General features: G+C 42.8%; 1 protein-coding gene across 4 annotated transcripts in view; it reads left to right on the top strand.

The window, feature by feature from the left end:
* UNC5A (unc-5 netrin receptor A) overlaps nt 1-24,211 on the top strand; it is a 598,360-nt gene that overhangs the window by 556,182 nt on the left and 17,967 nt on the right. For all 4 annotated transcript variants that reach the window (XM_073651368.1, XM_073651367.1, XM_073651370.1 and 1 more), the window contains 3 exons: nt 10,481-10,714; nt 13,290-13,439; nt 14,825-14,989. In XM_073651368.1, coding sequence (XP_073507469.1) covers nt 10,481-10,714; nt 13,290-13,439; nt 14,825-14,989 — 549 coding nt within the window. The remainder of the gene's footprint in view (nt 1-10,480; nt 10,715-13,289; nt 13,440-14,824; nt 14,990-24,211) is intronic.

Here is a 24,211-nt window from a genome sequence, read left to right as displayed (position 1 = left end):
GGGATCCCCCAGTGTCCGATCTTCAGGCTTTCCTCACTGCCTTCCAGAAGGTGTTCGATTAGCCCATATGAAAATCTTCTACTGCCTCCTCACTTTTCCATCTCCGCCAAGGGAGTCTCATTGTGGGCCAGTATGCCGTGCTTTTCTGAACACGCGCATCTGAACTTGCTTGAAACAATGAGGCCCTGGTGTCAACCTTTTGGGAGGGCCTTTCCGGAGGTATCAAGGATGAGCTAGCCGGTCATGACATACACCCTCCCTGGATGAACTGGTGTCATTAGCTACCCGGATTGACATCCGTTTCCTGGAACGCACTAAGGAGATGACGCGTGAGAGGAGACCTCCACGTCTCGCTCCCGTCTTCCAAAGTCAAGTCTCGCAACCTGCACTCCCCCGAGTGTCTTCTCCAGAACTGATGCAAATTGACCTAACCAAGATGGTCAAGTCTCGCCAGGAGACCCCTCGTGCCGTGGGGAGTTGCTTCTATTGTGGCAATATACAGCATCAGGTCCGCTCTTGCCCTGTGATACTGGGAAACTCCAGTGTCTAGAACCACTCGGAGAGGTCATCCTAGACAAGAGTTCTTCCTCTTCACCCTTGACTCTGTCCGTTTCCGTTACCAGTGGTGAGACCCGCTTCTTCGAGACTGCCCATCTGGATTCCGGAGCCACTGGGAATCTCATTCAACAGGCCATTGTGGAGCGTTTTCAGATTCCTACCATACATCTGGCGGATCCTTTAGCTGTCTCCTCTGTGGATGGAAAACTTCTCCCTGAGACCATCTTGTTGGTCACTGAGCCGGTAACTCTTCAGGTAGGAATGCTGCACTCGGAGAAGATCTCCTTTTATGTACTGTCCGGTCTCTCTCATCCCATCTTGCTTGGCTTGCCTTGGTTACAGAAACATGAGCCCGTCCTGAATTGGAGCTTGGGAGAAGTGCTCAGTTGGAGGCAGGAATGCAATAAGACCTGTCTGGTTCTAGTTCGTCCTGCTCGACCCCCGTCTACTCCGGCTAACCTACCAGGCTTGCCTGCACCCTACTGGTCCTATGCGGATGTTTTTGAGAAAAAGGAGGCAGAGACACTACCACCTCATAGGCCTTATGATTGCCCCGTCGACCTAATACCTGGTGCTTCACCTCCTCGCGGGCGAATCTACCCCTTGTCACTGGCCAAAACCCGTGCCATGTCTGAATATATTGAAGAGAATCTTGCTAGGGGATTTATCCAGAAATCCACCTCTCCGGCTGGAGCAGGATTCTTCTTCTTCAAGAAGAAGGAAGGCTCTCTTCGTCCTTGTATCGGCTATAGGGGTCTAAACAAGATTACCATCAAGAATAAGTACCCCCTGCCTCTCATCTCCAAGCTGTTTGACCGCCTAAAGGGCGCCAAGGTCTTCACTAAGCTCGACCTGCGTCAATCTGGTGCAGATCTGCCAGGGAGACGAATAGAAGACGGCATTCAACATCTGGGATGGTCACTACAAGTACCGCATGATTCCCTTCAGTCTCTGCAATGCTCCAGCCGTCTTCCAGGAGTTGGTAAACGATATCTTTCGAGATCTCCTGTATTCCTGCGTGGTGGTGTACCTGGACGATATCTTGGTGTTCCCCCCTGATCTGCCCTCTCACCGGAGGGATGTTCGTCAGGTACTGCTGAGGCTCCAGATAAATGCCTCTTTGAGCAGACCTCCCTGCCATTTCAGGGGTATTACACCTCGGAGACCGGACTGCGGATGGATCCCGAGAAGGTGTCTGCTGTCTTAAAGTGGCCCCTACCTGAGGGGTTGAAGGCCATTCAGCGGTTTCTGGGATTCACTAACTATTACTGCATCTTCATTCCTCATTTCTCCTCCCGGACAGCTCCCATATCTGCTCTTACCCGTAAGGGAGCAAATCCCAGGGAATGGTCTCCCGAGACAGAGAAGGCCTTTATCTCTCTAAAACAAGCCTTTTCCTCCTCTTCTGTGCTACACCGTCCTAATGGCAATAAACAGTTCTTCCTGGAGGTTGATGCCTCTTCCTCCGGAGCCAGAGCAGTGCTCACCCAGAAATCCTCGTCCGGGCATATGGTGACCTGTGGCTTCTTCTCCAAACTCTTCTTTCCGGCTGAGCGTAATTACTCCATAGGAGATCGTGAACTGCTGGCCATCAAATTAGCGCTAGAGGAGTGGCGCTACTTGCTTGAGGGGCCTCTGCACCCAGTGGTCATCTACACTGACCACAAAAACCTTCCGTATTTGCAGACCGCCCAGAGACTAAACCCGCGTCAGGCCAGATAGTCTTTATTCTTTGCTCGGTTCTGCTTCAACCTCCATTACCGCCCGGCAGACAAGAACATTAAAGCCGACACTCTATCCCACTCTTTTCTGTCTTCCGACCTGGAGGAGGAGCGTCTACACATCATTGATCCCTCCTGAATAATGACTGTTGCTCCATTTGACCTGTCTCATCTTCCCTCTGGTAAGAACTTTGTAGCGGCTCAGGATCAGAAGAGGGTCTTACTCTGGGGCCATTCGTCCAAACTGGCTGGCCATGCCAGCCAGAGGAAGACACTTCTGCTTATTTCCCGGCACTATTGGCGGCCCACCCTGCGCAAGGATGTTGCAGATTTTGTTGCGGCTTGTTCTTCTTGTGCCCATAACAAGATACCCATGCACTTTCCAGCCCATCGTCTTCTGCCTCTTCCCGTTCCTTCCTCTCCGTGGCAACATATTGCAATGGATTTCATCACGGATATTCCTGTATCGGCCGGTTGTACTGTCATTTGGGTGGTCGTCGACCACTTCTCCAAGATGGCTCACTTCATTCCTCTACCTGATCTTCCATCTGCACCTGTGCTGGCTAAGGATTTTATCCGTCACATCTTCCGTCTCCACGGCTTACCCACCCTTCCACATTATCTCGGACTGAAGAGTTCAGTTCACTTCTCGCTTTTGGAGAGCCACATGCAAGCTGCTGGATGTCTCTTTGGATTTCTCTTCTGCCTACCATCCTCAGTCCAATGGTCAAGTGGAACATATCAAACAGATCCTTACCAGATTTCTTCGGCACTTTGTCAACGCTCACCATAGCGATTTGGTTGAGCTCCTGCCCTGGGCCAAGTTTTCCTATAACAACCATGTGAGTGAGTCCTCTGCTAAATCTCAGTTTTTCGTGGTCTAAGGTCAACACCCTCGGATTCCGTTTCCCGTCTCCACTTCAGTGGACAATCCTGCCGCGGAGTCTCTCGTCAGTGAATTTTCTGCAATTTGGGAGGACACTAGATCTGCGCTTCTTCAGTCCTCCGAGCGGATGAAGAAGCATGCTGATAAGAGATGTCTGGACCGCCTCAATTCCGTCCGGGAGACAAAATCTGGCTTTCCTCCAAATATGTCCGTCTCAAGATTCCATCATAGAAGTTGGGTCCGTGGTTCATCGGTCCATTCGAGATCCTGAATCAAATAAATCCAGTGGCTTACAAGCTGAAACTCCCGGCCTCCTTACGGATCCCCAACTCCTTTCACGTGTCTTTCCTCAAACCTGTTGTCCTTAATTCTTTCTCTGACGATCCAGGTACCACTCCAGCTCCTGTCTCCGCTGAGGACATCTTTGAGGTAGAGAACATTTTGGCCATCAAGAGGGTAAGAAGAAAGACTTTCTTTCTTGTGGATTGGAAGGGGTTTGGTCCTGAGGAGAGATCTTGGGAGCTCAGGGAGAACCTTCATGCCCCTCGTCTTCTTGAAAAATTTCTTGGGGGCCTAAAGAAGAGGGGGCGTAAAGGGGGGGTACTGTAGCGTCAGCGTCTCTGCCTCCTGCCGGGCAGAGACACCGTTCCCCTCCCTGCCGCGGTCCCGGTCCAGCGTCCTCCAGCTCCCCTGCTGCTGCTGTTGTGCGCACAGCTTCCCGGGCACTGTGCTTAGGGCGCGCGCGCACTCCCTCCCTCTGAAGGGGGCTGCGCGAGCCGTCTTAAAAAGTCCCTGGCCAATGGCCGGAGGACCAATCCTATATAAAGCACCTCCTCCAAAATGGAGGTGCCTGTGCAAGGTTGTTGTTTGTGTGCTAACACTCTCCTCAGCCCTCAGGTTCCAGTACCTGCCAGCCAGTCTGTTAGCCATTCCCGCCAGCCAGTCTATAAGTCGTGCCCGCCAGCCTGTCTATCAGCCGTGCCCGCCAGCCTGCTTATCAGCCGTGCCTGCCAGCCTATCCGCCGTGCCCGCTAGCCAGTCTGTCAGCCGTGCCCGCCTGCCTGTCTACCCGGATCACCTGTCAGGCCACCTGCCGTGTCCGCCTGCTTGCCTACCTGGATCACCTGTCTGGCTTCCTGCTGAGCCCACCTGCCTGCCTACCCGGACCCCCCTGTCAAGCTACCTGCCATGCTCATTCGCTGTACCGGTCAGCTTCAGCCATCTGACCCATGGGAGTCACCTGCTCTCACACAACTTCGGTCCCAGAGTAGCACCTGGTCCACCTGCCCGGTCCCTCCCTGGTTTACGGAGTCGATTAAGCCGCCGTGTGGCCAGGGTCAGTCCGAGTTGGCACTTAGTCCCGTGTGCATGATTTGCGACTGTTTGACAGTTTTACTACATGTGAGGAATGTCTATTTCTTACACATTCCTCACATGTAATAAAGCTGTCAAACAGTTGCAAATCATTCACACGGGAGCGATTCAAACACATCACCGAGCAGCTGTAAATACTCGGAGCTCGGCCCGAGCATGCACGGAACAGAACATACTCGCTCAACACTAGTTACCTGTCATGGTAGTCCTGTATCTGATGATAAGGAAACCGCTACAAACTCTTCCTCAAAGGACAGCCTAAAATAGCCCGAGTGGCCAGTGTGAAAAATGCAAGATTTTAGTTTTTTAATAAAGCATGTGATATGAAATAAAAGAATTACCAAAATTTTAAAAGAATACCATGTACCATAAAAACCTGATTTAAACAATAAGTCATTTTCTGATGATAGCTTCCATTTAACTGTAAATTGTGTATTTGCATAGTTGGTGAGATAGTCCCATAGAGATTTTTGACTGTGTGCTGCATGTAAGATTGTAAGGACACAAGTGCTGAATGTCTAAGGCACACAAAGTTGATGTCTTGCCTACGGAATGTCATTATAATAATAACGCTTCATGTCTTGCGGCTGTACTTTGATAAGAGACATTCCCAGAGAATAGCGTAGGTCCCTGGCTGATGGTGTTTATTGAACAGGCTGCAGGTTTACAGTGCATACTATGAATCACATAGACACTGGATTTGAAGGATGCAGAAAATGTACCGTGCAGTCTCCACATTTATAACGTCATGTTCTGGCTGTTGGATAATGATGCCTAGACATTAGGTTCAACATTAAGTTTGATGACAGTTGACATGGGCTTCCGGCTACTTAAAAAGTAATATTTTTCAGTATTTGCAAGCTGTCATTTGGTGCCCACAGGTTAAATTGTATTAATATAATAATTGTCAGCTTTTCAGGACTGTGTGGCGGCACTGCTTTTGTCTTTAACGCTTATCCTTTCTTTGATTCTCTATTTTCGAGTAGCAATTAAATACTTTGATCCAATAAGATTGTTTTTGTTTGCTACAACCTATTGTATTCGCTGACCATTATGATACAAATTGTTCAAATACACAAATCTAATGGATTCGGAAAGACAGATATGTGAAGGCGTTACAAAAAGTGATGGAGCCCACATCAACCAAGTACATTCAAGTACATCCAAATACTATTATAAGAAAACTCAACAAATAAAGGGTAAATAATTTATCAAATCTAATTATTGTTCAGGCATTACAAAGTTATGAATTATTGTAGTATATGTCATTACCTTACTGCTCTCCCAAACTCCATACTTCAGAGCCATTTTAACTGTTCAGTTCATGCTTACAGTGGCTTGCTTTAGTATTCACCCCTTGGCTTTTTTTTGTGTTTTGCTACCTCACAACCTAGAATTTCACTGGGGTTTTTTTTGAGGGTTTGGATCAGTTCATGTAAAGAACATGTCTGCAACTGTGAACAATTGATTTTCTTTTTCTTGTGAAGCAAATAACAAATAGGACAAAATATATGAAAACTTCAGTGTGTATAACTATTCACCCCCTAAATTCACTACTTTGTAGAGTCTCCTTTTGCGGCAATTACAGCTGAAGGACGCTTGGGATAAGTCTCTGAGCTTTCCACATCTTGTCACTGGGATTTTTGTCCATTGCTCAAGACAAAACAGCTCCAGCTCCTTCAACTTAAATGGTTTCCTCTGGTGAATAGAAATCTTCAAGTCTGACCACAGATTCTCAGTTGGATTAAAGTCTGGGCATTGACTATATCACTCCAAAACATTTACATATTTTCCCTTTAACCACTCAAAGTGTTGCTTTAGCAGTATGCTTTGGGTCATTGTCTTGTTGGAAGGTGAACGTCCGTCCCAATCTCAAATCACAGACAGACTGAAACAGGATTTGCTCAAGAATATCCCTGAATTTCACCCCATCCATGTTCCCCTCGACTTGGACCATTTTCTCTTTCCCTGCTGCTGAAAAACATCCCAAAAGCATGATGCTGCCACCACCCCGTTTCACTGTGGGGATGGTGTTCTTGGCGTGATGAGCGGTGTTGGTTTGGTGCCAGATATAGCATTTACCTTGGTGGTCAAAAAGTTCAATTGCACCTTCCTCCATACATTTGGGGAGTTTCCCACATGTCTTTTGGCAAACTCAAAACAAGCCTTACAATCTTTGTGTGTAAGTGAAAGTTTTTTTCTGCCCACTCTTCCATAAAGTCCAACTCTATGGGGTGTATGGCTTATTGTGGTCGTATGGACAGATATTCCAGTCTCTGCTTGGGAACGCAGTAGCTCCTTCAGGGTTACCTTTGGTCTCTGTTCTGCCTGTGCGGCCCTCTTTTGGCAGGTTTGTTGTGGTACCATGTTCTTTCCATTTGATGATAATGGTTTTGATGGTGCTCTACGGGATCCTCAGAGACTGGGATATTTTTATAACCCAAACATGACTTGTACTTCTCAACAACTTTCTCCCTAACTTGTTTGGAGATCTCTTTGGTCTTAATTGTGTTGTTTGGTTAGTGGTATCTCTTGCTTAGTGGGGTTGCAGCTTCTGTGGCCTCTCAGAAGAGGTGTGTATTTACTGACAGACCATGTGACATTTAGATTGTCCACAGGTGAACTTTCTTTCACTAAGCCTGTACTTATGAAGGTAATTTCTTGCACCAGAAATTTTTTTAGGGACTTAATCATAAAAGAGGTGAATACATATGCACGTGCCAATTTTTAGTTATTTGATCCCATAAATTTAATTTATGCCTATATTTTTCTCACTTTACTTCACCAACTTAGACTATTTAGTGCTAATGCATAACACACAAATCATATTAAAAATATTTAAACACAGGTTGTAATGTAACAAAATAGGTTAAAAGTCAAGGGGGTGAATACATTTGCAAGCCACTGTAGGAAGATTCATACACTGCACGTGACTTCTCTTCTCTTTGTCTATGGGGTGGGGACCAAGGAGTTTCAGATAGGACAAGTTTGTACTTAGCAAGCAGAATATCTGTATACAGTGAATACTTGCATGCAGTATACCCGGGCTCAACCTGAGCCACAGCAGAAGTTTTACATTTAGCCCAAAAAGTTCTACTTTAGTCTCATTTGACCAGAGCACCTTCTTCCACAGCTAGCTGTATCCCCTACATGGCATATTGAATAAATTGCTTTGGTCAGATGAGACCAAATTAGAACTTTTTGAGCTAATTGCAAAACTCTATGTGTTGCAGGAAAAGTAACATTGCACATCACCCTGAAAACACCATCCCCACCGTCAAACATGGTGGTGGCAGCATCATGCTGTGGGATGCTTTTCTTCAGCAGGGACAGGGAAGCTGGTCAGAGTTGATGGGAAGATGGATGGAGCTAAATACAGGGCAATCCTTGAAGAAAACCTGTTAGAAACTGCAAAAGACTTGAGACTGGAGCTTAGGTTAACCTTCCAGCAGAATACAGATCCTAAACATACTGCTAGAGCTACAATGGAATGGTTTAGATCAAAGCCAGAACCAGTCAAACTCCAGACCTACAGTGAAGGAAATAATTATTTGATCATGCTGCTGTTTTTGTAAGTTTGACCGCTGACAAAGACATGAATATAATATAATTTTAACGGTAGGTTAATTTTAACATTGAGAGATAGAATATCCGAAAAAAATATAAAGAAAATCACATTGTATAAATTAGATAAATTTATTTGCATTTTTACAATTATGTGTTTGTTTCTAAAGAACAAGCACAAAATTCTTACAAGTATCCTGGATAAGCTCCCCATATTCTCCCAGCCTCAATGCTGTGATCATCTGGTCTCACATATATCACAGCAGTTGAGTATTTGGAACTTCCAATAAAAAAATTCTGCTTTCAATCGATCCTTAGAGTGAGATGATCTATATTAATATGTGTACCCCTGTCTCACCCACCAACACACACTGTGCCAAGGGCCCACCAGTAACCTACTCCAAGGCCCCACTTTTCAGCTACATGCAAATGTGACATTATCCTCAATCACAAATTTATATAACAATGAACTGGTAGATTGTTACATGAATAAGATGCTGCCTTTGTCTGTACATAGTGATTCAAGTATATTGTGCCAAGTACTGCTCATATAAGAGGGTGGTGGCCCACTCTTGCACAGGGGCCCACCGGAGGATTCTCCTATTCTCCTGTGGGACAGTCTAAGCCACACTGTCTATTCTGTATGTAATACAAGCATGCAATAAGAAGTTTGATTTTGCATGTTATACAGTAGTTGTCTAATTCAGTGAGTTCAGAATGGCTACAGATGACACAAAAGCCATTATGGAATTAGACAAATGTCTTATAAGTAGAGAAAGAGCTATTGAACCAGTTATAATGCAAAGGTTATTTTTTCATTCAGTAATAATTTATTGGAAAAAAATGTGAACTATAGCTACACTTTAGATTTTATACCATCGGTAGAAATAGAAAATATTGGTCTGCTATGTAACTTAGATTTTTCACAATCTAATCTGTATGGAGACTGTCAAACACTGACCATCTGCTCCCAAGTTTATGTAGAGAAGACATGTTTCTGTCTGCCGGGAGGAAGACTGTAGGTTACGTTGAACATGGTGTCCTGTCATGTTAGAGCGGAGAAGAAGCTGAGGAGACTGAAAGTGCGTTTATTATTGCAGTATAAGGATTGATTATACCTTGCATTTTATTGATTTACTAAAGACTTTGGGTTTCGGCCTTAAAACATAACCTAAGCAAATCTTCTTTTTCTGGGCATCTTCCAAGATGCAAACGGCTGTTTTACAGACCTGTGTTGGACAGATCTGCAGTACAGCTGTCATAGACTATTTGTGTCTGCATGTGTCTTCCATTTTATACCGAGACGTATGGAGCTTTGCTTTTACAGATTCTGTATGTCATTGTGATGAAAAAAATACTGTGGCTGGATTCATTTCTAAATTTGGATGCATATAGAGTACGAAAGAATATCGACCTATGTAGACCAAATAAGAAAAAATCCCAGGAAATATATTCACTTGTGGTGTCCTCTTGTATGAAGTTGTTAAAAGTCTGTTCATCCATTTCTTATTTAAATCTGAATCTGGAAAAGATGAGTGATTGATCAGTGATATGCCGGTTCCATCGCATACACGGATGACTGTAAGGCTATGTTCCCACGATGAGCTTTTGGTAAGTTTTTGACGATACAGAATTTCTGCACCTATTATTTACTTGCGGTTTTTCATCGCGTTTTTGACCCTGCGGTTTTTGTCTCTTTTTGTCGAGTCATGCTTTTAAAAAAATGCTGCTTTATTTTTGATACTTCCTGCTATTTGGTTTTGATATAACTTTATTGATATGCTTAGGTGCAAATTGCACGCGTTTTTGATCAGTTTCTGCCTCGGAAACGCACGTGTGTTTTTTACTTGCGTATTTTCTAATGCAAGTCTATAGGAAAAATCCACACAGAAAACTCAGCGTACCCACAAGAGAAATTAACATGCTGCGGATTTGAGACACGCACCGCAGGTCTGCTTAAAACTGAGTAAAATAAAAGCACAATGGGCATGAGATTTCTATAAATCCACTTTGCTGGAACTGTAAGACGTTGCATTTTGATGCAATAAAAATATGGAGGGTCAAAAACGCACCAAAAGCTCATTGTGGAAACGTAGCCTTAGGCCACATGAAGATGTTGAGTCTTTGGTGAATTTTTTACCTCAGTATTTGTAAGTCAAACCAGGAGTGGGTGATAAATACAGAAGTGGTGACGTGTTTCTATTATACCTTTTCCTCCGACTGTTCCACTCCTGGTTTTGGCTTACACATACTGAAGTAAAATACTGACCAAATACTGAACTAGTGCAAATATTACTAAAAACTCACAAAATATTCAACTTGGCCTGAGAGCCCTAAATAATCTCTTGATGTTGAGTATATGACTTGTTTTTAACAGGATGTCTTGCAACTTGACGGGGGAAGTCCATCGCACACGTATTACTGCCACCTGGAGTCCCACAACTGTTACCTATTCACAGAGCAGCTGGGACGCTTTGCTCTGGTGGGAGAGTCTCTCAGCATGGTAGCCACAAAGCGCCTAAAGCTGCTGCTCTTTGCCCCCACCTCATGTACGAGTCTGGAGTACAGCCTGCGAGTGTACTGCATCCCTGACACACAAGATGCCATGAAGGTGAGTGAAAGGGGAAAGCCACACATAAAGCACAACTATTAAAGAAGGGATGTGGTTCACTGACTGTAACGACAGGAGACTGTTGATTATGGAGCCCATAAAACATGATGTAAAGCTATAATTCATTACTTGCTCCATTGAGGGAGATGGTCTACCTAAGCGCTTAGGAGAATAATGCGAGGGTTGTAGGTATTAGGGAAGCAAAGTCAAAGCATTGGCCTTGTTAAAAAAGAAAAGAAAAATAATGAAACTTTGGCAATGTACATCGTCCAAACTTCTTAATTGGTGTATCACGCATTAAACCAATTTACAGAAGATAGAAGATACACTCCTCAACATCGAAATTGTTATACCAAGAAAGAAACGTCATGGAGTTATGGAAAATGCAGGATCGATAGACATGTTAGTGATGTCCAAATTAGGAAAAAATGGAAACAAAATTTTCAAAACACCTCGTTTTTTCAGCATCGAGTATGAGCGTCATGCTCAGAAATACACGCACTTACATGTCTTGGCATGTTTTCAAGGTTATTAATGGTTGTCTGATGAATGTTATGTTACACTGAATGCAATTGGTATCATACTCAATACTTAATAAATCGAGAGGTTTAGCAGATGTTGCTTACATTTTTTCAGCATTCGCATATCATTAATATGTCTGTGGATCCTGTGATTTTCTTAATTCTTTGACTTTTCCTTCTAGGCATTGCAATTTCAATGTTGAATATTTTATAAACATGGCGTAACATTATCCTAGTATTATACATTATTGTACGTATTCTATTATACATTATTCCATCTGTGTTGTAATAAGTGTATAGGAATTGATTGCATAAAAGGAGTGCTGCCATGTTGTTTTCATTGAGCAAGCATTGGCTAAACCATCATCCCGCCACCAAATTGTAGCTATGAAGCATGATTTAATTTTTAAAAATGAAGATTTATTGGTCTGTAACAATGGGGTACCCATCCATACATCTGATGGCATTTAACAAAGACATAGATCTCCTCTGTGTCATTACTTATATTTGCCACTTAAAGAGAAACTGACAGCATGTACATGTTGCTCGATCCACGGGCAGCATGTATCAGACACTGGCTGTATGATCGACTCTAAATTGCTGCGGCATTTCAGGGAAAAACGTACTTTAAAAGCCGCTGGGGACTAGTCAGATACTTTCTCTGCACCTGCTCCCCTGTAGAGACAGGTCTCCCCCTATACACACATATAGGGAGAGACTTGTCACTCATTGGCTGTGGGAGGGAAGAAGCATCCGGTGATTGAGCCGCGCTGGAGACCAATTGGACAGGCTGGTCCCCAGCGGCTTTTAAAATATGGTAAAGTCAAAAATACCTGGCTGAGCTTGTGGAGCCAGTGCCTGATACATGCTTCCCCTGGACCTGGTAGCATGAATCAGCTGTCAGGTTTTCTTTATACAGGGGTAAAATACACTATACACAATTATGTGGGCATTTTTTCTAAAGTATTGTTTGAAAAAAAACATAACGGCTAAATCACTGAGGCATAACTTGAACCTTTATGGCCCCAATGGAAGTGTATCATGGTCCGCCCCTACCAATGTCTGCCTATTCCTTGTGCCATTCACAATGGTGGTCTCCACTTCTGTACCAGAAAAGCCCTTTTAGGCCATGGCCCCACTATCAGTATTCGGTCAGTATTTTTTCTCAGAAGTGGGAACCAAAACCAGGAGTGGGTGATAAATACAGAATTGGTGACTTGTTTCTATTATACCTTTTCTCTGATTTTTCCTCACCTGGTTTTGGCTTCCACTCCTGAGAAAAAATACTGACCAAATACTGACCAAATAATTTGGTCAGTATTCGGTCAGTATTTTTTCTCAGGAGTAGGAGATAAAACCAGGAGTGGGTGATAAATACAGAATTGGTGACTTGTTGCTATCATACCTTTTCTCTGATTGTTCCTCACCTGGGGCCATGGTCTAAGGCTCAAAAAGGCATCGGGCCTGGGTGTGCCTTTTACCTATTCACCTTGTAGAGACCATTTTTTTTCAGGTTTTGAAAGCAAAAATATATAGAAAGCAAAAGTGCCCTTCTTCAGTAAAGACAAGGAAATGGTAAACTCCTTGAATTAATCCTTACAATTTCAATGGTACTGTGCTGCATTTCATTGTTTATGAATGTAAGAAACCACTTATCGCAGAAGCTCAGTTACATCCGTCTATTAGGATGTGCATTGTTGGCCTCTTTAGATAGTTCTCACTTGAACTTTGTTTCTCATCAACTCAAGATTGTTTATCAGCTGGGTAAGAAAAGCAGCTGTGCCCAAACAGGCATTTGTACCCTCGAGGATGGTAGCCAGACTCCACTGTAGGGTCACTGACCCTCAACACACACTGGAAGCTTAGAAACAAACAGATGTAAGCACCACATAATACATCAAGCTATGTATGATGGATGCAAATTGCCTGTACAGACAAAGAGCTAGGTGCATGTAGCTGTAATAATACGGCTATGCTATCGGACCAGTTTCTTCAAATGCATTAATCATGTACAACATGTTTTATCTCTATAATTGTGTGTGTTTTTCCCACAGGAGGTCATACAGCTGGAGAAACAACAGGGGGGGCAGATGTTAGATGAGCCGCGAATCTTACATTTTAAGGATAGTTATCACAATCTACGCCTTTCTGTGCATGACATGCACAGCACCATGTGGAAGAGCAAGCTCTTGGCCAGCTACCAGGTATAATCGTTGTCTTACTCTGCATCAGAAAGGGTTCAAGCCTTTATACTTCACTTTCCAGGTTTTGCAGCAAATGAAATTTAGTCTTAAAAGGACTTAAACCAGTTAAAAATGATACAGTATCTAAAATTATAGTCACCATAGCTGATATCCTTTTCTGGCACTTTTGTAGTCAATTGGTCTCTTCTTCCTCAGCCACCAGGCAGCACGGTGGCTCAGTGGTTAGCACTGTTGCTTTCCAGCCTGGGGTCCTGGGTTCAAATCCCACCAAGGACAACATCTGCCAGGAGTTTGTATGTTCTTCTCATGTTTGCTTCGGTTTCCTCCGGGTAATCTGGTTTCTACCCATACAACATACAGATTGGGACTTTAGATTATGAGCCCCAATGGTGACAGTGATGTTAGTATCTGTGAAGTGCTGTGAAATTAATGATGCTATATAAGTGAGCATATTAAATAATAGTCCTATCCTCTATACACAAGAAAAGCCCTCTCAGCATTAGCCCACAGCAACTGATTGGCTTTGTTTTTTTTAACAAGTCATCCATCATCTGCAAAACCCCTTTAATACTATCAAACTATGTGTAATAGAAAATGTGTAGCAGAAATCCATACTTTATATTTGGCTTATACAACAGATTGGCCAGCAGACCAGAGGGCAAATTAGTCCCTTGCAATTCCGTCTGGTTAATTTGCAACTTTTCTGCTCGGAGTCCACATTAATAATAAACATGTCATCATTCCACCCTGACTACTTCTGGAGTATATGAATGGAGTATAAAATATCCCATATGCATGCGTTGTCTGTGGAATATCTGCAGGATTCCAAGAATAAATACTAACAGAATTCTGGATATATAGCATGTCATAAACAGTTATTCCCATCTCAGTCTTCCTGTCTAAGACAGAAGTAACTCCACAAAGGCACCGACCACTGGACGTGGATTGACAGAAACAGCAGAGAACTTCGGAGCTACTGTTTCTCTAACACTCAATAAATGAATGGGAGTTATTGAAATATTAACATAGCTCTGATTCTCTCACCTCTATTGGTCAGAATCTGGATGACTGACATGGGAATTACTCTTTAACATTTCTGCATTTTGCAAATATCACTGACATGATAGCTTCAGTTTTAGCACTAGGTGCCAAGCCTTGGTCACAGATCTGCTCCATTGGATAAAATCAGCCAACCCCCACTGGACATATTTTCACAACATGACCTATATGTTGTAGTGGAAAATGAATCAAGAGCTTGTGATCATGCGATTCAAATCATATAATTCTCAGGAGTCCATAATTCGGATTAGATCTGCCAATGAGATGAAAGCACAATAACTATGGGATTGCTTATCACCTCGTAATGATTCTTTGTCTTTATACAGGAGATCCCGTTCTATCATATCTGGAATGGAGTGCATGGGAATCTTCACTGTACTTTCACATTGGAGCGCTTCAGTCTCAGCACTTGTGACCTGTCCTGCAGGGTTTGGATATGGCAAGTGGAAGGAGATGGTCAGAGTTTTAACATCAATATTAACCTAAATAAGGTGAGATTAATCATTTTGTATAATGTACAGTACAGACCAAAAGTTTGGACACATCTTCTCATTTAAAGATTTTTCTGTATTTTCATGACTATGAAAATTGTACATTCACACTGAAGACATCAAAACTATGAATTAACACATGTGGAATTATATACTTAACAAAAAAGTGTGAAACAACTGAAAATATGCCTTATAGTCTAGGTTCTTCAAAGTAGCCACCTTTTGCTTTGATGACTGCTTTGCACACTCTTGGCATTCTCTTGATGAGCTTCAAGAGGTAGTCACCAGAAATGGTTTTCACTTCACAGGTGTGCCCTGTCAGGTTTAATAAGTGGGATTTCTTGCCTTATAAATGGTGTTGGGACCATCAGTTGTGTTGTGCAGAAGTCTGGTGGATACACAGCTGACAGTCCTACTGAATAGACTGTTAGAATTTGTATTATGACAAGAAAAAAGCAGCTAAGTAAAGAAAAACGAGTGTCCATCATTACTTTAAGAAATGAAGGTCAGTCAGTCCGAAAAATTGGGAAAACTTTGAAAGTGTCCCCAAGTGCAGTTGCAAAAATCATCAAGCGCTACAAAGAAACTGGCTCACATGAGGACCGCCCCAGGAAAGGAAGACCAAGAGTCACCTCTGCTTCTGAGGATAAGTTTATCCGAGTCACCAGCCTCAGAAATCGCAGGTTAACAGCAGCTCAGATTAGAGACCAGGTCAATGCCACACAGAGTTCTAGCTGCAGACACATCTCTTCAACAACTGTTAAGAGGAGACTTTGTGCAGCAGGCCTTCATGATAAAATAGCTGCTAGGAAACCACTGCTAAGGACAGGCAACAAGCAGAAGAGACAAATTTGGTCTAAAGAACACAAGGAATGGACATTAGACCAGTGGAAATCTGTGCTTTGGTCTGATGAGTCCAAATTTGAGATCTTTGGTTCCAACCATTGTGTCTTTGTGCGACGCAGAAAAGGTGAATGGATGGACTCCACATGCCTGGTTCCCACCGTGAAGCATGGAGGAAGAGGTGTGATGGTGTGGGGGTGCTTTGCTAGTGACATTGTTGGGGATTTATTCAAAATTGAAGGCATACTGAACCAGCATGGCTACCACAGCATCTTGCAGCGGCATGCTATTCCATCCAGTTTGCGTTTAGTTGGACCATCATTTATTTTTAAACAGGACAATGACCCCAAACACACCTCCAGGCTGTGTAAGGGCTATTTGGCCAAGAGGGAGAGTGATGGGGTGCTACGCCAGATGACCTGGCCTCCACAGTCACCAGACCTGAACCCAATCGAGATGATTTGGGGTGAGCTGGACCGCAAAGGGCCAACAAGTGCTAAGCATCTCTGGGAACTCCTTCAAGATTGTTGGAAGACCATTTCCGGTGACTACCTCTTAAAGCTCATCAAGAGAATGCCAAGAGTGTGCAAAGCAGTCATTAAAGCACAACGTGGCTACTTTGAAGAACCTAGAATATAAGACATATTTTCAGTTGTTTCACACTTTTTTGTTAAGTATATAATTCCACATGTGTTAATTCATAGTTTTGATGCCTTCAGTGTGAATATACAATTTTCATAGTCATGAAAATACAGAAAAATCTTTAAATGAGAAGGTGTGTCCAAACTTTTGGTCTGTACTGTATGTCCTATTATTCTTTTTTTTATTTTTACATGAAATAAAGTAACAGCCTCGAAGACAGCAAAAGCAGGTTTTGTCTATTCTGCCTGTTCATTATACAATGAATGTCGATGACCAATGCAACAGTGCCACGGGATGTAGAGTAGGCTTCAACTGGAGATCCAAACCCTGTGGCACCCACTAATTAACACTAGCAGGCTCAACTAAGTATAAAATCAAGCCAATGTGCTTGAGTTCAGTACATAGAAGCCCCTCTGTACTACTGATCGGTTGGAGTCCAGATGTCAAAACTCCCACCAATCACACAATGATGGCCTATACAAAACATAGATCACTAGATATCATAGTTGGGCACTACCGGTTCACTAAGGGTGCTACAGTGGTAGTGGAGGTCCACCAAAATGTAGAAGAAAATATCTATTCCAAGGGATGCAATCAGAAAATGAAATTAAACTTTATTGAAGTGTCAGCATAAAGATCCCTAAGAATATTTATGGTCAGCACTGCAGGATAAGCTCCTTAATAAAGACAGGCCGTGACCAAAGTCCACAGATGACCGAAACATTGGCTATTATACATATTGGAGCTTTATGATGACACTTCAACAAAGTTTAAATTCATTTTCTGATCTATTGAGTGCTTTTGGAGTGCCGTGGTTATGTTCTTCTACTATCCAAAACATACAGTGGTGTGAAAATGTGTTTGCCCCCTTCCTGATTTCTTATTCTTTTGCATGTGTGTCACACTTAAGTGTTTCAGATCACAAAACAAATTTAAATATAAGACAAAGAAAACACAAGTAATCAAAAAATGCAGTTTTTAACTGAAGGTCTTATTATTAAGGGAAAAAGAAATCCAAACTTACAGGGCCCTGTGTGAAAAAAGTGATTGCCCCCACCCCCCCTCAAAACATAAATTAAGTGTGGTTTATCTCCTCTTTGGGAATCTGAGTTCAATTTCCCTAGCCACACACAGGCCTGATTACTGCCACACCTGTTCTCAATCAAGAAATTACTTAAATAGGACCTGCTTGACAAAGTGAAGTAGACTAAAAGAAATTCAGGAACAAATGAGAAACAAAGTAATTGAGATCTATCAGTCTGGAAAAGCTTATAAAGCCATTTCTAAAGCTTTGGGACTCCAGCGACCCACAGTTAGAGCCATTATCCACAAATGGTGAAAACATGGAACAGTGGTGAACCTTCTCAGGAGTGGTCGGCCAACCAAAATTACCCCAAGAGTGCAGAGGCAACTCATCCAAGAGGTGACAAAAGACCCCACAACAACATCCAAAGAACTGTAGGTCGCACTTGCCTCAGTTAAGGTCAGTGTTCATGACTCCACCATAAGAAGGGCAAAAATGGCATGCATGGCAGAGTTCCAAGATGAAAACCGCTGCTGAGCAAAAAGAACATAAAAGCTCATCTCAGTTTTGCCAGAAAACATCTTGATGATCGCTAAGACTTTTGGGAGAATACTCTGTGGACTGACGAGACAAAAGTTGAACTTTTTTGGAAGGTGTATGTCCCATTACATCTAGCATTTCAGGAAAGGAACATCATACCAACAGTAAAATATGGCTGTGCTAGTGTGATGGTCTGGGGCTGTTTTGCTGCTTCAAGACCTGGAAGACTATCTGTGGTAAATGGAACCATGAATTCTGCTGTGTACCAAAAAATCCTTAAGGAGAATGTCCAGCCATCTGTACGTGACCTCAAGGTGAAGCGCTCTTAGCTTATGCAGCAGGACAATGATCCAAAACACACCAGCAAGTCCACCTCTAAATGGCTTAAGAAAAGCAAAATTAAGACTTTGGAGTGGCCTAGTCAAAGTCCTGACCTTAATCCGATTGAGATGCTGTGGCATGACCTTAAAAACACGGTTCATGCTTGAAAACCCTCCAATGTGGCTGAATTACAACAATTTTGCAAAGATGAGTGGGCCAAAATTCCTCCAGAGCGTTGTAAAAGACTCATTGCCAGTTATCTCAAATGCTTGATTGCAGTTGTTGCTGCTAAGGGTGGCCCAACAAGTTATTAGGTTTAGGGGGCAAGCACTTTTTCACACAGGGCCCTGTAGTTTTGAATATCTTTTTTCTTTAATAATAAAGACCTTCAGTTAAAAACAGCATTTTGTGTTTACTTGTGTTATCTTTGTCTTTTATTTAAATTTGTTTTGTTATCTGAAACATTTAAGAGTGACAGACATGCAAAAGAATAAGAAATCAGGAAGGGGGCAAACACTTTTTAACTCTACTGTAGATCATCCATATTTTTTTCCTGAAAATACTAACCAGTCTTAGACAAAAAGAAAAAAATGGTAAACTGTTTAAATATTGAATAACATGAAAGTCAATACTGTAAATTACATGAAAATTCTTTAGCGGGCATATTTGTCACCATGGTGTAAACGTACAGGGTGATTTGTTCAACATGGTATATCTGTGGCGCCCCTGCGGGTTCAGTCGTTGCAGAGGTACCGCATCTCACCCAGAGGTGTGGTATCCCACTCTCAGGTAAGGATGGAGTACTGCCCGGGACCCACCCACCTGCATCTAACACTACACCCTTCCAGACCAGCAGGCGGGGCAAGATGCACTGGCTTATGCTGAGCTCTGTCCCTGGTTGGAAGTGGGGGGAACCGAGAGAGGGGGAACCATGTAGTGGGTGTGGGTGGAGGAAGCAGGACAGGGGAGCACTTTGAGTAGGAGTACAAAAAGGGAACCATCTTGGGAGTGTTCAGGACAGTCTGAGAGGAGAAGGAGTGGGAGCAGGAGCTCTGTAGGAGCTCTGCTCAGAGAAGAGGGCCTAGATTGAGAGGCCCAGGAGGACAGGCTAGAAGAGGAAGGGAGCAGAGGAAGGCTCCAGGAGTGAGGGCATCCCAGGGGCACGGTGAGTGCGAAAGCCACTTGTGCGCCCGAATATACCAGAACGTGGAGGGATCAGGCCGCAAAGGGGACTGGCCCCTAACTAGTGGAGAACTACAAGGCACAGCTAGAAACCGGAGGCTTCTGTACTTTCAGGGTGCTGCTGCTCACAACCGCAACTAAATTGCTAAAAAGGTAGTCACATAGGATTCAAGGGACTGCAGATTGCCCACCAAAATCCGAGGTTACCTGCTTGGGACACTGGTTGCGAGGCACAGGGCAGGAGGGTGAGAGCCAGCGCAGGAAGACGACCGAGGAAGGCACACAGAATGGGGTCCCGTTACGTACTCCTGAAACACCTGGGAGATTGCTGAACCCCTGCCTTGGTAAACACAGGACGGCGTGGGAGGTTACCCTGGTACTGGGAACCTGGAGTCCAACAACTGTGAGTAAATCTGAAGACTGCACCCCACTGTATCCTAGAATTATTATCTGCGCCATCACCTGCACTACACTGCACAGCAACATCTACCTCATTAATCATCACTGCACCACCCTGGAGCTTAGCTCTGTCTGTGGAGAGCTGAACCAACTCTGCTGCGTCACCATCAGCTCCAGAGGATCTGCATCGCAGCAGCGGCTCCATGTAGCCGCATACCACAGGTGGCATCATGAACATTATATATAAAAACTTTATTCCCTTTTCTTTATTCCCCTTTTATTGACCGCCCTGGGTCACGGCCCGGGTCACCACCACTGTGACACCCCCAGCACCGACCGGCCCCGCTACCAAGTACCCCGCGGCCCAGGGGGCGCATCATATCTATGGTAACATTTTAGATACCATTTGAACTTAAGTATAATTATAGAAGCTATTTCATTCATGGAAAAAGGTTGATATAGATCTATATGGACTTAATATGTTCAGGAAACCATGGAAAATAATTGTATATGAGTTTATGTGAATACCTAGGAAGTTATAAGTAGGAAGAGCTTGTACAAATTAAAGGGCTTCTCTACTTTTTAATGTATAAAGTTTAATAGTCAGCAATTATCATCAAGATGAAAAAACTCACATATATACATACATTATAGTTCAAATACGCATTGATGGTGCTACCATGTGGTGATGGTATCTTGTGCTCTGTAAGAACACTGCAAAGTGCCCGAAGTATTGTAATACACATTCAGTAGCACTAGACATGAGTTGGTCTAGCAAATTTTGAATTTTCCAAATTGCGTGGACTTTGCCAAGAAATTCAGGTTGCAGCAAAATTATCCTCTATTGATTAAATGTTGAAATAAAGATAGCTGGGCATCTATATAGAAAGGGTAATAGAAGTAGTCCACTTGTCAAAACGTGATATAGTAATTAGTGGGATAATTTAAAAACTAACTTTTATTAAATTCAATGTTGAAATATGGCCTAATATTTTGATATACGACATGAAACAAATGATACATGTAAAAACACAGAGTTCAAATTTATCGGCTCATTCAGATCTTGGTACAGAATACCTACAGATGTTGATACCATTACAACAACAGCCCACATAATCAAGTATCACAGGGTAAAACACGTATGCAATGCGTCATCAGGATGGACCTACCATGGCGCATGCGGGAAGATCAGAGACCGCCCCTCCTCATGGGTCACTGCCGTCATGTCTATGTTGATTCCAATAGTACCTATCTATCTAATGAGATACAGCAGTATTCCACTTATTTTCTACACACCGCAGTATCAGACCGCCACTTAATAACTGGGGTTTCTATGCCTCAGAATTACTCATGTCAGTGAACACTATTTCAGGGACAAGATAGGAAATACTCATCTCCAAAATAATCATACATAAGATGGCATATGGCAACCGCCCATCTCATAAAGAAAAATGGAATATTCTCACCTAAATTTTCAAGTGTGGGAATAGGTCCATGTGATCCCTCCTAGCATTCTGGACAGTAAGCCTCCTTAACCCCTTCATGACCTTTGACATATGTTTAAGTCATGGTCGGGTAGGGGTTCCTGACCCTTGATGTATAGGTACATTATAGCGATCATGTGTGGCACAGGAGCTGTGCCCATGCGGTTACCGCCGGAAGCTCGACTGACATGATGGTTGAGCCCCTGTCAGTCAGGAGCGATGTCCGCACTGCCCTTGGCTGTTTAACCCCCTAAATGATCATAGAATTTGTGAGGCTAGGAGAGGGAGGCAGCTCCTTCTCCCTTCTGATCAGGACCCCCTGAGACTTCATCGTGAAGGACCGATCGTCTGAGGTCATCAGGATGACCTTCAGGTCTCCCAGCTATGGTAGCCTGCTTAGACCATGCCAGGAGGAGCATGGTCTAAGACGCTTCTGTCAGTTCAGCACTGACAGGTATAATGCATTGCAATTCTGGTGTATTGCAATGCATTATACCAGCAATCAGAATAATAAAAGTTAAAGTCCCATAGAGGGACTAAGAAAAAAGTAAAAAAATTTTTTTTAAAAATTACAGAATTAAAAAAATTAAAAAAAATGATACCAATAAATAGGTAGAGTTATATAAAAAACAAAAATAAACAAAAGTACACATATTTAGTATTGCCCTATGTAGAACAGCATGACCCATAAAACTGTCACATTAGTTAACCCCTTCAGTGAAAACCGTAAAAAATTAAAAATAAAAAACGTGGCAAAAATGTCATTTTGACCCTCGATAAAGCTCTATCGACAGAGAAATAAAAAAGTTATAGCTCTCAGAATATAGCAATGCAAAAATAATTATTTTTTTCTATAAAATAGATTTCATTGTGTAAAAGCAGCAAAATATCTAAAAAAAAAACAAAACCTAAATTTGGTATAGCTGTAATCTCACTGACCCGAAGAATAAAGCTGCCTTATCACTTTGAACACATCATGAATGGCATAAATATTTAAAAAAAAAAAAAAAAATTCCTGAGTTGCTGGTTTTTGTTCATACTGCCTCCCAAAAATCGCAATAGAAGGCGATCAAAAAATGTTATGTTCCCGAAAATGGTCCCAAAAAAAAAGTCAACTCGTCCATCAAGAAACAAGCCCTCACATGGCTCTGTCAGCCAAAATAGGGAAAAATTATAGCTCTCAAAATATGGCGATGCAAAAAAAAAGCGTATTTTAGTGTGTGATATCAGCCAAATATAAAAAAATATATAAATCTGGTAATCACACCAACCCGAAGAATAAATCCATCTAATCACTTATACCACATGGTGAACGGCATAAAAAATAAATAAAACCAAATCTTGACATGCTGTTGATTTGTTCATTCTGTCTCCCAAAGATCGTAGTAAGGCTCGGCTCACATTTATCCTGCGCTCTATGCAGAATGCTTACACCGAGGTTTCCATGTAAATCTCTGAAATATGTGATTCAGACAGCACTCCTGGTGGACGATGCCCTATAATGAGGCAGATGGCGACACTGTTGGTCGCCGTCTGGCCTATGATCCTGTGGTGTCCGTCTTTTTAAAAGCGCGGTCAGCCACAGTTTTGTGTAGCTCTGAAAAAAAGGACACCACAGAACAAAGACCAGACTGAGTCCCAAGTAACTCTGCTTCCGCATTATAGTGAATGGATCATTTGGGGGTTCATCTGAATCACGTCATTTGGAGATTTTGATAGAAATCCCGATGTATGTGCTCAGCGCTGGATAAATGTAGAGCGCTGGATTAATGTGATCCAAAATGTTATGTAAAATGTTCCCAATACCAGCTTTGACCCAATTCACAAAAAAAGCAACTCGCTGCTCAGGTCCATCAAATATAGGTGGCTTCCACATTACTGGTGGCACAAATGCTATGAAAAATCGCTATAGCTCCTCACCCACCAAAAGAAATCTAGTGACTTCTGCACTCACAACTCCAAATGCCTCCCTCCCTTCATATCCCCACAATGTTCTTAAACCACATTTAATGTCAACATGTTCGGCATTTCTGTAGCAATGACAGCCTGCTTAATTTATGGGGTTCATGTCTCCAGAAGCACAGGGTGGGCACAACAATGTAGGGGCACTAAAATGTACAGGCATTACAGCATACTAGTCACTACAAAGGCAGATTTACAATTTTCACTCAGGAACATCCATTGCTGCTTGTTTCTGGAAAACATCCACAGAGTCAAAATCCCCGTAAATCCCCAGAGTCAAGAGTAAATAAATTCCCAAAGGAGTTTAATTTCCAAAATGGGGTAACTCCTTCCCTTACGAGTCTCACCGTGTGGCTAAGCAGTACCGTACAGCCACACATGGGGTATTGCCACGTTCAGCAGAAATTGTGTGACAAATTTTGTTGCCATTTTTACCCATTTCCCCTTGTGAAAATTTTAAATCTCTGGGTAAATTTTTTTGTGATAAAAAATGTAATTATTTTTTCTTCACTCCCCATTGGTATAAAATTCTGTGACACACCCGTGGTGTCAATATAATCACTGCACCCCTAGATGAATTCATTGAGAAGTGTAGTTTGTAAAATAGAGTCACTTCTGGAGGGGTTCTGCTGTTCTGGCACCTCAGGGGCTCTGCCAATGTGATATGGCAACCTCGAACCATTCCAGCAAAATCTGAACTCCAATATGGCGCTCCTTCCCTTCTGAGCTTTGCACTATACCTTAAAAGTAGTTTTCGACCATATATCAGGTATTGGTGTTCTCAGGAGAAATTGCGCAACAAATAGTACCATTTATTTTCTCTTA

Source organism: Phyllobates terribilis, unplaced genomic scaffold (genome assembly GCF_046119375.1).
Source record: "Phyllobates terribilis strain yellow unplaced genomic scaffold, ASM4611937v1 Scaffold_11__3_contigs__length_659146591, whole genome shotgun sequence".
Classification (NCBI taxonomy): domain Eukaryota; kingdom Metazoa; phylum Chordata; class Amphibia; order Anura; family Dendrobatidae; genus Phyllobates; species Phyllobates terribilis.
The sequence above is the reverse complement of the archived record's forward strand: the minus strand, read 5'-3'. Positions and strand labels throughout refer to the sequence as shown.